Raw genomic sequence first — 12755 nt, 5'->3', positions numbered from 1 at the left:
AAAGTGTTATCAATAAACTTGTCAGTGCATGGTTAAAAATGAATTATGTTTCCTTTTTAGATTTGAATATAGTTTATTTTAGATACTTTATTAATTTTCTTCTGTATAGATTAATTAAAATATAATAATAAAAATTTTAAATAATATTAATGATGCTTATTCGATGATTATTTAAAAGAAATTATTAACAGTTATAACATAATTGATTTATAATCATCATCTTTATCATCAGGCTTCTGTTTATGTGGTAAGACCTTCTTTTTTCTGTAGAGATCTTCACTTCTCTGCACCTTTACATTCTTTATCAGTTGTCTTAAGTCTTGACATTTGTGTCCTTTTAATTTATCTTCATTTTTCTTCAATATTTCTTCTTCCTTTCAACAGGAACTTAAAGAATTCTTGTCTCTTTTAGTATATACAAATATCCAGATTTTCTTTATTATCGTCTTTATAAATTCTCCCTCTTCTTCTATACATAGATTCTTCGATGGATTTAAGCATTCGTCATCATTCTTAACGTAAATTATCATTTAAATAAAGTTAATTTAAACAATTATAAATCTAAAAAAAATAGTATTTAAAAATATTTCTAAATTTATTAATAGCTTTAATAAAACAAACGTGTACTTTGCTAATGTTTAAGTTAGATATTTATATTAATAATTAATCCTTTGCAGTTTAAATAAGCTAATTTAACGTTAAAAAATAAACAAATTTGTTAAACGAGAATAACGTTAACAAAATAAATCTTCATTTTTAATTAGTTTAAAAGATATGTGAGGGAAAAATAAAGTAATAAGCACAGGTGGTCACAACATTATACATATATATAGTTTATACAGTATATATAAACATCTTTTCCTTTAGTTACGTTAAATTTATCCGGAGAAAGATATTTCTTTTTATAATTTTCAACGGTGGATATATCCTAATATAAGTTTTATTGATACGCTCTCACTGATATTGACTTAGATGTCACAGTTGACGTTTAATTTTCTACTTGGTATACTTATCATCACAATTTCTTTAAATTACCATAGGGATCACTTCAGATTATCATAACATTTATTAAGATCTATAATATAGTAACATTTTCCAAGGGTTTTTCTTTTTATAACCTCGGATAAAGTCTTATCCTTCTTTATATAAATCCTAAGTAACGTTGCTGGATGAGATTATATATTATTGATGGAGAGGGTTTAAATATTTATACAACTCCAACTTTTTTTTTCACTCATTTATTGTCAATAATACTCTTTTCAATTTTTAACAAGAGCATTCTGTCGTTTTCATTTTAGAGAAAGAGTGACAAACCAAAAGTTATATTTATAGAATCCATTCCAAAATGATTTGATCGTCTTTACTCGCTTCATTAGTTTTGAAAATTATTAAAAGGAAGAGAAGAATTATCTTCCAAAAACGGGATTTATTTTTAAAATTCTGCTTAACTTCAACAGCTTTTCTGCAGGCTATTGATAAATGTAATTAAGAAGTTACTAATTGGAAGCAACCATTTTCTAACGTACGGCTCCTATAATTGAACGAATTATATTAACATTTGCTGCTTAAATCTCGAAAGTTTAAAATGCAATGAACTTAATCAAGTAAATTTCGATTTTTGTAAATTAAACAACGTTTAATTCTTATTTAATAAAAAAAAATAATAATGATAAATATATATTTATAAATTATGTTTATATAAATATTTTTAAAAAATTGGGGAAAAAAATCTTTTTCTCTCCAACATTTTTTATTCAATTTACATTTATATAAGGAAATTATTCTACTTTCTGTATTATATCGAAATCTTTTTCGTAAAAAAAGCAAGAGCCATAAAGGAGTCAGGTGTGTTAATCATGAATTCAAGCGAAGATAGAAAAGATGAAGCCATTTTCACGCACTTGCAATCTATTTATGGCTTTGCAGATAGTCGTAAAAGAAGTTCAGATCCAAGTAAACGATTGTGGAAATGGGGACCAAGTGCTATTGACAAGTTTACAAATCACCATCTACGATACTGTGCATTTACAGATACATCTTCATCACCAAACTTCGGATTCGTTTTCATAGTCAAGACATGTGTTCAAGTGTAGGAAATCTTAGGAAAAATATCCGAAAGGAATCCTAGCGGGATGAAAATTTTGATACAACCAAGCTTCTTTGTGTTAAATCGAGGAAATTTTCATATTTTTGTATCGAAGAATAACTGAAATTCCTAAGCAAACATTTACTAAAGAAATGAGTTTTTTTTTTTTTTTTGAAAAGTAACTCCCATTTTTACTCGTGATATTTTTGACGAACTTATTGATTTTGAGTGGGAACGTGTGGTTTTATAATCATTCTAACCTACTTTTCACTTTATTTTATTTTTACTTTCTTGATTTCTATACAAATAAAATGTGTATTATGAAAGGTCAAAGTTCCTCTTTGAGAATGTATCAGATTTCGTGCAGTTAGTAGCATTAATACCAGGAACAACAAATCATCATTGTTATCATTAACGATATTTTATGTTCTCCTCTTCTTTTTCCTTCTCTTTAGCTATTGATAGAGGAAGAAAAAAGGAGAAAGGAAACAAAAGCAATCATAGAATTCAATTCAATTTCTGTATTTGGATACGTCGGAAATCAGGATTAAAACCTTCTAAATTTTTAGTGAGTTGCAAAAATATTTTTAGAATTCTTTTAATAATTTTACTTAGAAGCCTCGTTGCAAAACACAATTACATTTCCTTAAGGCGTGAGTTTTTAATATTGAAAATTAAAAAAACCTGTAAGTAAATGAAAGAAGTATTTTTCAAAATAATTAATTTTCTATTTCTTCCAATAATAATTCTAATTAATAATTTATATACGTTACTGTATCACTGACAGAAGGATAAACATTTATTCCACTTCTAACGATTACACGATATTGGAGAATACTAAAAACCTATATTTTACATAAAAGGCAAGGGAACGTATATGTATATACAATATATAGCTATTCACTAGAGAATTTTTGGATCAGTTTTCCAAATATCCGATTATTTATGATTTCTCTAGCGATATCTAAATCGCGTTTACCATATTTCAAAAAAATAATAATAATAATAATATATAAACGAAATTTAAAGAAATATTCTTAGAAATTTCCTCCTTTTCGTGAAATTCAAGATACCATTTTCGAGTCTTAACACTTTTTAAATTAAATTATATAAAATATACTTTGTTAGTTATTTAATTAACAATTTTAGGAAGTGATTGACGTTAAAATATATAAAAAAATTATGTGTTTTTTCATGTAAGGCACGTAATATACTTAACAATAAAATTAATTAAATTAAGTTTTAGAATACGTAATCTATCCATTTAAGACTTAAATATTCGATAGTGACGTTATCATTGTATTTTTCTTCTTTAAAAAACATGATCTATCTTTCTTAAATCATGGTATTACATTTGAAAAATTCTGTTTTTTACTAATGATCATTTTTATCTCGTTGGATGTTTTGTTATATTTCTTTTGTGTAGATTCTTTCACCTTAATAGATGGTTGGTTTTGTTATCGTTTATATTCACATTTTTGTTTCTTTTTTAAACTTATTCTTCCTTTAAAAATATATTCAAAAACAGATATGCAGAATATTCACCCAAGGGTTTAAATTTTATTATCAAAATATTCGAGAGGTTTACAGGAACATTCTCTTGTATACAGTACAACTATCCATAAGTAGGTACGTTTTCTCATTTATTTCTTATATTTAGTAAAGTTTAATGCGATGTTTCCTTTCTTTGGAATCTTCAAAACAACTTTTTGATTAATTTAAAGTTGCAACGATCTCTGTCTTAGTCATAAAATATATCTTCCATTCCTTTAATGTTTATCTTACTAAGTTAACTTAATATTTTATGTAGGTCTATCTACCGTTTTCTCGATTGTAACTCTCGTGTATTTTTTTTGTTTTTAAAGTATTTTTTTAAAGAAATAAAACTTGAAGTTTTGTCCTTAAGAGAGAATTTTTGTATTCAAAGAATAGGAGCGTCTGAAAGTTAAATAATGTAGAGCATCTTCATCTCTTCATTCAAAAGAATCTTTTCTAAGACTTACGAGACATAATTTTATATTTTATTAATTCTTATAGCATGCACGGCATTCCTTTCTTCGATATCTGAATAATAAGAGGAATTTTATACTCAATTACTCTAAAATTAGAGCATGAAAGAAGGATCAAAGTTTCCTGTATTCGATGCTGATTTTTAACGTTATATACTCCCAACAGCAAACAAATTCATTCTTTAGAAAATCCAATTCGGTTAAGAATGAATCGTGAATGGAATTCGGTAGGCCAACATTTTGAGAAATTTCAGTCGACTAAATTGAAACACTAACCAGATGCATTGGAAGACTATGATTTTAATGGGAGCTCGTTGTCTTGGCAACTGCCTGTAACGTCACAGCCGTTATCTGCAGATGTGATGTCCACCGAGCAATGACAGTAAGGATGTAGGAAGATCATATCACAGAATAATTTATTAATAATTTTATAAATGGTAATCAGTAATACGATAAAATATATCAAGGATCGTATTTATCAAAGGTTAATCTTATTTTGGATCGCAAGATTTATTAGTCCAACAATTATAATTGTTATTAACATTATATACAACAATATAATAATGGAATTTTATATATAGACAATGGGAAATATTATATCCTCGTTAAATTAATCTATAAACAACAAAAATAACTATTTTTTTACTCAATTTATTGCCTATATTTTAACTTAAATGTGTTGAATTTTTAAATGAGAATTTTACTAGTGAAAAATAGCAATAATTTTACATAAGTTTAGTTTAGTTAAGATAAAACTTGTTTTATATTTTACACGTGATTTAATTTTCATTAAAATCTAACCATTAGTTTCCTAGTCACATAGATCACAAGTAAACAGACATTAAAGAAATTCCGACTCTTCAAATATTTTAAAAAACTTTAATTTAAGTTGCTTTCACGTTAAAAAAAATTTAATAACATATTTAAGTAAATATCTTTGTTTACATTTAAAATATATATATAATGTATTTAAACAACTAAAGTTTCTTAAAAAGCATAGAGATTAAATAATATATTAAACTAAATTTATTTTTTGTCGAATTTTTATTTTTATTTTTTATTTTATTTTAAATATTCTGCTGTTATTTAATCTATTAATACACCAAAATAAAATAAAAATGTAGATCAAAGTCATATAGAATAAGCCCTTCTTATCTCGTTTAAATAAATTTAATATTAATATTGTAATTAAAATGTATAATTAATGATTGTTTATAATTATTTTCCATTTAAAAGAATTAATTATGTCAGAGAACGCCTACTTAAACCAATTAGTGTGTTTACTTCGAAGTTTAGCCCACCAATCATCTTAACAGAAATTATAAAATAAACGTTTCATATGTTTACATTCTCACGCTGATTGGGCTATTACTACATCGATTAAGACCTCCTTACAGAATTTTAACCAATCAACGCTTACAAAAAATTTTTTAAAACTATTTCGACGTTTAATTTGTTTATTGTTTTTAAAGGTTATTTGTCAAAATTTAAATTTATTTTAAAAAATTAATTAATTTGTTTATTTTAAAATTTAGCCCACTGATCATCTTCACAAAAATTGTAAAATAAACGTCATATATACAAACATTCTTACGCTGATTGGTCTTTTATTATATTCAAATAAGTTAAGACGGCCTTAAAAATTTTTTAACCAATCAACGACAAGAAAAAAATTTTTAAATCTTTCAATGTTTATTTATTTATTGTTCTTAGCCAATCGTCGTTCTTCGTGAAAATTTGAATTTGATTACGTTATCTTATCTTTATTTATGTTAATTATAATTAATAAAATTCGGGATAAATTAAATTCAAAGTTTATCGAGGATATTCTCGTGTATCCAACGAAATATTTCGAGCAATTTTCCTTTTCAATCTCCTGAAAAAGAAAAGAAAAATGTATAAATATATAAAAAAAACGTATTTTTTACAACAAATCAAACTTGTAACCTAACAAAGAAACTGCAAACGAATTCTCGTGGAGACTTACTTTTATCTCTTTTCGTTTCAGGTTACGGCCATTCTACTCCTGCAACTTTAGGAGGGAAGACATTTTGTATGTTCTACGCCTTGGCAGGAATTCCACTCGGTCTGGTGATGTTCCAGAGCATCGGAGAACGATTAAACACATTCGTGGCCTACTTATTGAAACACGGGAAAAGGTGCCTCAAAATGAAAAACACTGATGTGTCAGAGACTAATTTAATATGTTTAGTTTCAATTCTATCGACAATAGTTATGACTACAGGTGCGGCTGCTTTCTCCACATACGAACATTGGGATTATTTCGATTCGTTTTATTACTGTTTCATCACTCTAACTACCATAGGTTTCGGCGATTACGTAGCATTGCAGAAAGAAAGTGCACTACAAAGGAAGCCCGAGTACGTTGCCTTCAGCTTAGTTTTCATCCTCTTCGGATTATCCGTAGTTTCCGCAGCAATGAACCTCTTAGTTTTGAGGTTCATGACCATGAACACAGAAGACGAGAGAAGGGATGAGGCGGAGGCTCAATCGGCCGCTCAAGAGGCGGTACGTTTAGAAGGTGACGTTATAACGGCTAATGGTAGCATTATATCGGGGCAAGGACCCGAAACATCCGATAGTGACGATATAACGTCGGTTTGTTCGTGTACGTGTTACAGCCACAGGAGGACGCCTAAATCTAAGTATTCGTTTAGGAAATCACCTACGAAGGCATCGCATCTTTTACCAATGCACATTCTTAGCACTTCGGAAACTCGAGAAGACATATTGAATTCCATACACGCAGATACAACTCTGTTTTTTCAAAGTGATGATCCCAGGCAGAAGCGTGCGTCGATTTGACCTTCTCATTAGGAATAAAGGAGGAATGATATTTCGTGTATTGCCTTACATGGTTCGTGGACCCTTCTAAATCCCTTTATAACTTCATTGTTTAATTTAATTTCATTTTAAAATCCCTTATTAATTTCTTTCGTTCGCTCTTGTTTATTTACGATCTTCTTAACCGACGTACTCTTACTCTTAAGGAAGAAGTTAGATTAAACATTTTATATCATTTAGGGTCACAAAACGAAGGAATTAGTTTAGGATCATGCTTTAAAATCTTAATATTGAGACTAAAATAAAACAAAGCACATTTTTGCCTCTAACAAGAGGAAGTTTTCTATACTAATAACATCATTTAGAATCAAGAAAAGTGCATGAAAGTTTCAGTTCCTTTTTTCTAATCAATGCATTGAAGTGAAAACAAAATAAGAAAAAAAATACATTTTTTTGGGCTACGATTTCCACTTATTCCTAATGATATTATATATAAAAATATCACTATTTCGGGTTACTTTTTTATATAAAATAAACATATAATAAAATTAATATCCTCATATAAAAAATGCCCTCAAATTTTAATTTTATTCTATAAATAAACAAAAAAAACATATCGAAACTTTAAAAATTTCTAAAGAGTTTAATTAATAATAATAATAATAATAATAATATTTAAGAAAGTTAATTATAATTATCATCTTAAACGTTGTTAACATCTAAAAAATTAAATTAATTCTTATTATTTATTTATTTGTTTAATATTTTTGGAATTTTTTAAATTACTCTAAAATTAGAAAAATTAATGCTTTCAATAATATAGAGCTTCTTTCATCTTGCTATAAAATAAATAAATTAAAATCTTTTATCAGACCAATTTTAATTATAAAGTAAAAAAGAAATTTTATGAAAGTGGAAGGAATATCCTTGTTTAAAATTCTTCTTTAACAAATGAATAAAGAGGGAAAAATCATTTTTGTATATATAAAGGACAAAAAAATAAATTAATATAAAAAAAATCCTTTCTAATTTTCAAACTACCTCGATTTAACTTTTCTCTGTCTCATATTTGAAGCTGTAATAATATGTTGTTAAAATACAGATGAAAATTGTAAATAAATAATGATACTATGATAATTATTGTTGCTTGTTTTAATTACGATAATAATTTGGTACGATAATGATAATAGATATTTTAATTATCACGCGATACGGCCGTAAAATCCGAATATTTTTAATGGCTCTCGACAAGAAATCTTCTCAGGTGAACAGTAATCATGAGATATTACACCAATCCTTGAACGTAAGAATCGAACGATCAAAATAATTCTTAGGAATTGCATGAACCAAGCATCATTTAGTTATGATGAACTGTTTGCACGCGTTATTTACTATATTTTAATCAATTAAAATCGTTATAACTAATATAGATTTTCTCATAGATTAATTTGATAACTCTAGAAGGTATCTAACTCCTAATTATGTTTAATTATTGAGTTACTAATGATAATTCGTTAAATATTAAAAAAATCGAATGACTTGAGACAAGAAGTCTTAAGATGTGAGCAAAACGTATGAGAAATTACATGAATCTTTACACACAAAATTCAACTGATCAAAATAATTTACAAGGACTATGTGAATGAAATATTATTTAATTATTCTGTACGTCTTAACGCATTATTTGCTATATTTTAATAAATATTCTTATACATAGAATATCTCTAGAGATTAATTTGATTATTCTTAATGTAACCAGGGATCAAATAGTCACGTTAGATCATTTAATTTGTAATGATGATTTGCTACACATAAGAGTTTTAAGGAATTATACGAATAAATTATTAGAAACTCCATGATGACAACATTACTAGAGATCATACAATTTCCAGTGAATGTGCATTGTATATTTATCATTAGCATGAACATATTCCTATTTATTATTGTTGTTTTTCTTTGTTTTATTAATAGAATCAGTGGAAATAATTCAAGGAGTTTGCATTTATACTAATAACGTTTTATTTTAGTGAAATGAAAAGCATTAAAATAACATACAATCGCCTGCTCTAGTACTCAAATCATAAACTTTATATGACGTGCTTCTAGCTACAATAGAGTAATAATAAGAACGTTAAGAAGAGGAGAAATTATGATGGAAAATTCCGTCATAAAAGTAGAATATTTTTTCTATTCCATACATGCAAAATATTCAGAATAATACCGATTTTATTTATTTATTTTTCATCGTTTAAAGCTACTCTCAAGTACTTAAAATGGTGGAAAATCATCTTTAAACATGAAAAACACGGCTGAAATATAATTTTTCCTTTGTAGTAAACTTCAGAGAAGTTTATTTTTGTGGAAAAAACTAAGAATTGCAATAAAAAATATATATAAAGAAAAAAATTTCTTCTGAGAAAGCTGAGTTATCAGTTATATTGTCAGTCTCGGTTTTGGCAGCAACTTGTAAGATCAAATCTACTGAGAAGAAAGACTCTTACCTTTTAAAATAAATGTATTCTTATGATTATTTTATATGCATTGTTTATCATATTTAAATAAACATTACTTTTAAATAGGTAACCCCCTAATGATTAAATGGATAATGGTCAATGACTTACTCTATCTAGTTCCCTGTTAGCCATTATCTCGAAGTTATTATCCGGAGAATATCCTGAAGTTATTTGATAAGAAAACACCCAAGGAAAACTATATCGAGCGGAATATTATCGTCATTTGTACATAGAAAAATATGGAGTCGGTTTGTATTAGATTAAGCTGGATTTCTAAGCCGTAAATCTTCAGATTAACCTTATTTTTAGGCCATTATACGCTGCTATATATAAACCCGATTTAATAGATATTTTGACAGTAAGGGACGTATATAAGGGATACATTTTGCACTTATGTTTTATCCACTTTATCATTGTAATGACTCTACAGTTAGGAAAATGGCGAAGTAGAGAGGTATCCTCTCCACTTTTTCAAAAGAAAATATCGTTATTTTCTCAAAATCCAAAAAGCTACTTAGATCCATACATTTTTAGATATAGGGCTTTTATTTTAAAACAAAAATTTATGTATACAAACATTTCTTTACACGTTAAACATTAACATTACACACATAAGATTAGAACTTTGCGCAACGATGGTACAGTTTAGGGCCCGATGCTTTTAAATTTACTATTCCTGGAAGGGCCTCTTATATATTATAGCCTAAGGTAGCAGCAAGTCTAAATCCCATCCCATTCACACGCATAAAATGATAATTAAGATAAATCCAATTACATGAACGATCGTGTAGTAGTTATACGCGAATAATATATTAGAATAACACAGTATTGACATGCTATAACTTGTTCCACATTTCAATTATAGAGCACTTGTTATTTATTAAAGTATTATAAACAAAGATAATATAACATATTAATTTTAATTAGTGAGAATATGTGACCGAAACGGACAAATTTCTCGTGGTAATTTGACTACGGATTTAAATCTATTCACATGTAAATATTTACAATAATGTACTTTAATAATTTATATGATTTATCACCTTTTTTCTTCTTCCATTTAATGTTGAGATTATTTATTAATTCTCTTAAGTAGCTATTTATAAGAAATAAATAGTAAGACAAAGTATATTTCCAAGATAAACTAATGCCTTCTTCGGTATATTAAAGGAAATATCCCGAAGTAATTACTCTTTCTTAACATAAGGACCTTCTACTGAATGTGACAACGTTCTTTACTTTTTGTTACACAAGGAGCCGATAAGAAAAATTAATTATGATTGAATTATCCAATAAAAAGTGATAATATTTAAGAGGAAAAAAATGAAAAAGAAAAGTAATTCGAAAAGGTTTCCGCTTAGTGTAAAGAGTAATACGATTGGTTTAGATATTAACAGTGATGTCATTTCGCTTGGAAGTAGCGATGATGTAATTCTTTTCTTGGAAAGTATGGCACCATTTTTTATTTATTTTCTGATGAATCACACCTTAGAAAAGAAAGAAAATGGGGAAAAAAGCTAAGTTTTCTTTCATATTTCGAAAAGATACGAGACGGAAAATTCGAGAAGAAGTGAAAAATATGATTATGTTATCTCTTAGCGTGACGACAGTCCTTCTTTTATGATAAGATTCAAAAGAAACAATTCTAATAAAATTCACCGGTGGAAAAAGAAAATTAATAATACAAAAAAAAAAAAAATTCATGTACAGTACTCCCTTTTATAAACACAAAAATGCTGGAAAATGAGCAATTACAATTACAATTCTATAGAAAAAAATAACGCTATTTTAATGTATTTTTATTCTAAAAATAGTCTAGATGATGCGATAAAAGTGTACGTAAAAAACCAGGAAAATTTTATATATAATACATAAGTATTTTTTAAAAAAAATATTCAATTATATATAGGAAAATTCAAGCGCTAACATAACTCCTTTATTATCCTGATAAAGTATTTTCAACATCAAAGTACTTGATGTTTCAAGCGACTGGTCATTGTCATCTAAAGAATCCATTTTTCTAGGAAAGTGTCATCTGTTCCAAAGAGCTAGCTATTTCCTAAGATGCAATCTTAAAAATCATCTCCAGAAATAAAAATCTTCAAAAAGAATCCTTCAATTCATTTCATAAAGAAAGAAAGAAAAAATAATAATTACCGTAACAATAATAAATAAATAAATACAACTATAGTTTACTTTCCTGCCACCGACGGCGCTTCTCGTTATTTAAAACTACGATCACGTGATTACTTAAATGATCGTTAAATTTAAAAGAAAAAAAAGAAAGAAATTAGCAAAATATGCAATAAAAATTTCTTAAATTATAAATTACGGTAATTTTAATAAGTATAATTACACTTAATAATAATAATAATTTTTTAATTGTTTAAAATTTTAAGTATATTTTAAAGAGACAAATAATTTATCTCGTATTACGTCATTAATGACATCAACAAAATTCGAATTTATGAAAGGAAAAAGAAAAATATTTAATAAATATATAAAAATCACTTAGTTACATTTTGCAGAAAAAGCTTATTTTAAGAAGCTTTTAAATGTTTCCTTTCATTTACAAATTTAAATATATAAATACACATATATTTTTTTAATAGGTATCAATAGATGGCGTTACAAACGTTTATTTAAAAATATCGGTAGAGATATTTTCGTAATTTAAAAATTTATCAATAATAATTTAGAATTAAATATATTTTGAATAAAAAGATAAAATTTTTTACGTGATATTATTTAATTTTGTAAGCTATTAAGCTTTTTAAATATGTTAGATTATTTTTTTGATAATTAAATTTAAAAAATATATACTACTTTTTTCTGTTTAAAGAATTTATAATATAATAATTTTGTATAAAAATATGTGATTTTTTATCTAAACAAATAACATATTTTTCATTCCTTGTTCTATTAAAAAATAAATAAAAAAAAGTAAACAATATCACCAAAAGAATTCTCTTTTCTTTTCTTTTTATTTTTCTTTCTCTTGGAAAGTTATCAACATTCCTAAAATATTTTTCGTATATTTTTTATTTATTTATTATTATTCACACTTTATTTACTATATTTTAAAATTTTAAATTTTTAATCTCGTTCCTATTTTGAATTTGAATCTATTAACATTTTACTTTTATAACGGAGACTAACTGGGTTCGAGCTTTAGTTTGTACGTAACTATGGCAACAAAATATTAACGATTAATGTTGCCAATTCGTAACATTAGTAAGTTTAATAAGCTAAATAAATCCAATTAAATAATAATTCAGAAAGTTGGACCTAGAACAATAAATTTGAATATATTTTTATAAATTGAATAATAATTCGTAATAA

At 26.2% G+C, this 12755-nt stretch overlaps 1 protein-coding gene across 1 annotated transcript in view; it reads left to right on the top strand.

The window, feature by feature from the left end:
* LOC136988476 (two pore potassium channel protein sup-9-like) overlaps positions 1-7514 on the top strand; it is a 41104-nt gene extending 33590 nt beyond the window's left edge. Inside the window, exon 2 of the mRNA XM_067286340.1 lies at positions 6104-7514. Within this exon, the coding sequence (XP_067142441.1) occupies positions 6104-6921 (818 nt within the window). The 3' untranslated portion in view covers positions 6922-7514. The remainder of the gene's footprint in view (positions 1-6103) is intronic.
* The last annotated feature ends 5241 nt before the right edge of the window (positions 7515-12755 follow it).

This window comes from Centruroides vittatus, unplaced genomic scaffold, assembly GCF_030686945.1.
Source record: "Centruroides vittatus isolate TY-2023 unplaced genomic scaffold, ASM3068694v2 scaffold_3315, whole genome shotgun sequence".
NCBI classification, from domain to species: Eukaryota; Metazoa; Arthropoda; class Arachnida; order Scorpiones; family Buthidae; genus Centruroides; species Centruroides vittatus.
This window is presented reverse-complemented; position numbering and strand designations above follow the sequence as displayed.